The sequence below is a fragment of the Gymnoscopelus braueri genome (genome assembly GCF_963280865.1).
Source record: "Gymnoscopelus braueri genome assembly, chromosome: 8".
Classification (NCBI taxonomy): Eukaryota; Metazoa; Chordata; class Actinopteri; order Myctophiformes; family Myctophidae; genus Gymnoscopelus; species Gymnoscopelus braueri.
The window spans coordinates 327,712-330,432 of record NC_137609.1 but is presented as its reverse complement, the minus strand read 5'-3'; the positions used below and the strand labels follow the sequence as shown (position 1 = coordinate 330,432).

The window sequence follows — 2,721 nt, the reverse complement described above, 5'->3', positions numbered from 1 at the left end:
GCATAAAAGGTACCACATCTCCATACACATTAAAAACATGCTCTGGAGTAGCAGAAACAACAGGCAGGAGAGCAACTGGCTTCATTATAGAACCTTTAGATGGCAAGACCTTTAGATGGCATAACCACCAAAGGTTATGATCATTTTATCAGTGGAACCAATAATTTTTTTTTTTTTTTGTTTTTTTTTTTATACCACAAAGAAATATTTTAATAGTAATTTATAAAAAGACACAAAACAAAAATATACAGTGATGCTTCTCAGGGTTCCTCTTGTAGGCGGTTAAGACATTGTAAAGAGAAGTAACCTCCGGGCTCCGAGAAGATCTTCTTTCTTCCGTTTCCTATTTTTGACATGGCTCGCTCTCCTGTCCTCCCTTGTTTGGACCTGGTGTTGTTTGTATTTGTTCTGATGCGAGAGTGACCTCTGAGAGTAATTTCCTGACGCGTTTTCCCCAAATGGTTTCAGTTTCCCTTTATGGGGCTTGTATGTGAGGGGACGAGACAGACTTTCCTTCAGGTCAAAGGATGGCTTCTTGTTCCTTCCAGGGGTGTTTGAAACACTTGCATTGCCCATGAAAACAAATATTCGTGCCGGCGTCCGCACCAAGGTCCTCTTATGTTCATGGTCCTGTGTGGCTTGGGAGAACCGAACATTGACCCTGGGTGTGGAAAAGACGGATGGCCGGAACCAAGCATCTTCCTTCTGGGCAGGTTTCTTAAGCACAGGTTTAGTGGCTGAGGTAATATGTCTGCGTTTGTCATCAGCTGGTTTGCTCAGTGCAGGGCTGAACAAGGAAGCAGGGCCTGGGGGTAGCTTCTTAAGGTCTTTCACAAGCTTCCGTTTCCTCTGGACGTTGGGTATAACCGGTGTCAAGGCCTTGGATTTATGCAGTAGTCTATCATAGCGTGGGATTTTACCAGCCTTCGTCGCTTTTGGGCCATTGTCTGTGACACCACCTGCTGCATCATGTTGGCCATTGCAGTTTACGCCCATCTCAGTGGGGACAATCGCACCGGAACCACCTGTGGATGAGTAGCGCTTCCTTTTGGCAGTCCCTGCACCAGCTTCATTTTCCTGGACCACACGCTCCTCTTGTTGGTAATAATACAATTGTATTGCCATACGCAGATCCTCTGCCTTCATCCTCTTGACGGCTTTGATTCTGACTTCTTTTGCAAGACTTCGCAGCTCTGCATACTTCATGGAGTCCAGTCTGTCCAGAAGATCCATCTTTTTTTAAAGCCGATTATATTCGAAAACAAAGTATATACACGCACCACACATTGTTTCTCTGGCAGCAGTTGAACATGAAGTCCAGTGGAACCAATAATGACACATAAGCAATTACACCGTATTGAATTCAAGTACTTTAACATTCACACTGCTGTTGTAATTTCTTTCATAGACTCACTGATGGTTGCCACACTTTAGCTACAGTACCTGCTCTAACTGCTTTATTCTTTTTATGTCATTTTGGACAGACAGGGGGCCACTGTCCCATGGGGGCCACCCTGATTTGAGGTATACCACATGTCACAAATAAGTGACTGGCACTATGCCATCTGGGGACCTTAAGTAGAATCCTCAAGGCATCATCTGAGGCTACATCTCAGAGACAAATATTTTACTTTTACTCCACTACAATTATATGAAAACTTACTTTGTAGATTTGGATTATTATTACAAAACATACATTAACCACTTCAGCCCTATATACATTTTGGCCATTTGATAATAGCCGATCTACAAGCTCACAATGCATTGCGATGTGAAGCATTATGAGCTTTTACATATTTTTTTTAAATACATTTTAACATTTGAAAACTTGTTAAATGAGTAGCCTACTTTGGCTAGACCGCACTCTCGCATTGCATCATGGCACTTTTGTACTTTAAGTTTAAGTATATTTTGATGGCTCTCTTAAGGCACTCCATGTATGGGTTCATGTCTCGCCTGGATGAGTGCAGGAATAGTATCATTGAGGATATAGTCAAACCTGGGAAAAGCTGTCTCCGGTACTCATCCAGGCTACGGAAGCACTGGAGACATAGTCTTTATGTGTGATTTGTATGTAATAGTATGTCCTTGTCTATAAGATGTGTTTTTATCTTTTTTTTTTTTTTTTTTTTTACTTTCTTAATTACTTGTCTGTTTTTATCTGTATGTAATATGGACCCCCTGTGCGTCTGGAATAAAGTTTGAATTGAATAGCTGAGAAGTAAAAGTACTGACAATTGGAAATACTCCAGTAAAGTAAAAGTACGTCAAAATTGTATTCAAGTACACTTGAGTAAATGTACTTATTTTCTACCACTGCAAACACCCTATAGCAATTTATATATATAATATGGAGCTATTTAACACTAATTTTAAACAAAACATAACTTAAAGCAACTTTAAGTTCTTTGTATGCAAAGTCAAATCTGACCAATTTACTTTCCTGAATCATAATTGATATATTGTGTTTATTAATCTGATTTCTTCAATGTCCTTATTTGTTTTCATCCACACTAGGAATGTTACCACTTTCATTAAATTCGGAATGGTTACTGGAACACACAAGCGACTCAAGCTAGAAACTGGCTAAATTAAGAGTTGTTGGTACACTGGTGCTGAGGATGCAAGGAACAAGTTACTGTGGTTATTTAAATTGTGGAGACTGTTTCCTTCCTAAAATTGTTGGTAGAGTTTATAGTCCCCTTTATGGCAGTAGAGGGA

At 40.0% G+C, this 2,721-nt stretch overlaps 1 protein-coding gene across 1 annotated transcript; it reads right to left on the bottom strand.

Moving 5' to 3' along the window:
* Positions 1-282: 282 nt before the first annotated feature.
* LOC308090085 (nucleolar and spindle-associated protein 1-like) lies at positions 283-1,233 on the bottom strand (the record flags this gene model as incomplete). Its single annotated transcript, XM_080435113.1, has 1 exon — positions 283-1,233. One exon carries the CDS (start codon positions 1,231-1,233, stop codon positions 283-285), a length of 951 nt encoding a protein of 316 aa, XP_080291239.1.
* Between the last annotated feature and the right edge of the window lie 1,488 nt (positions 1,234-2,721).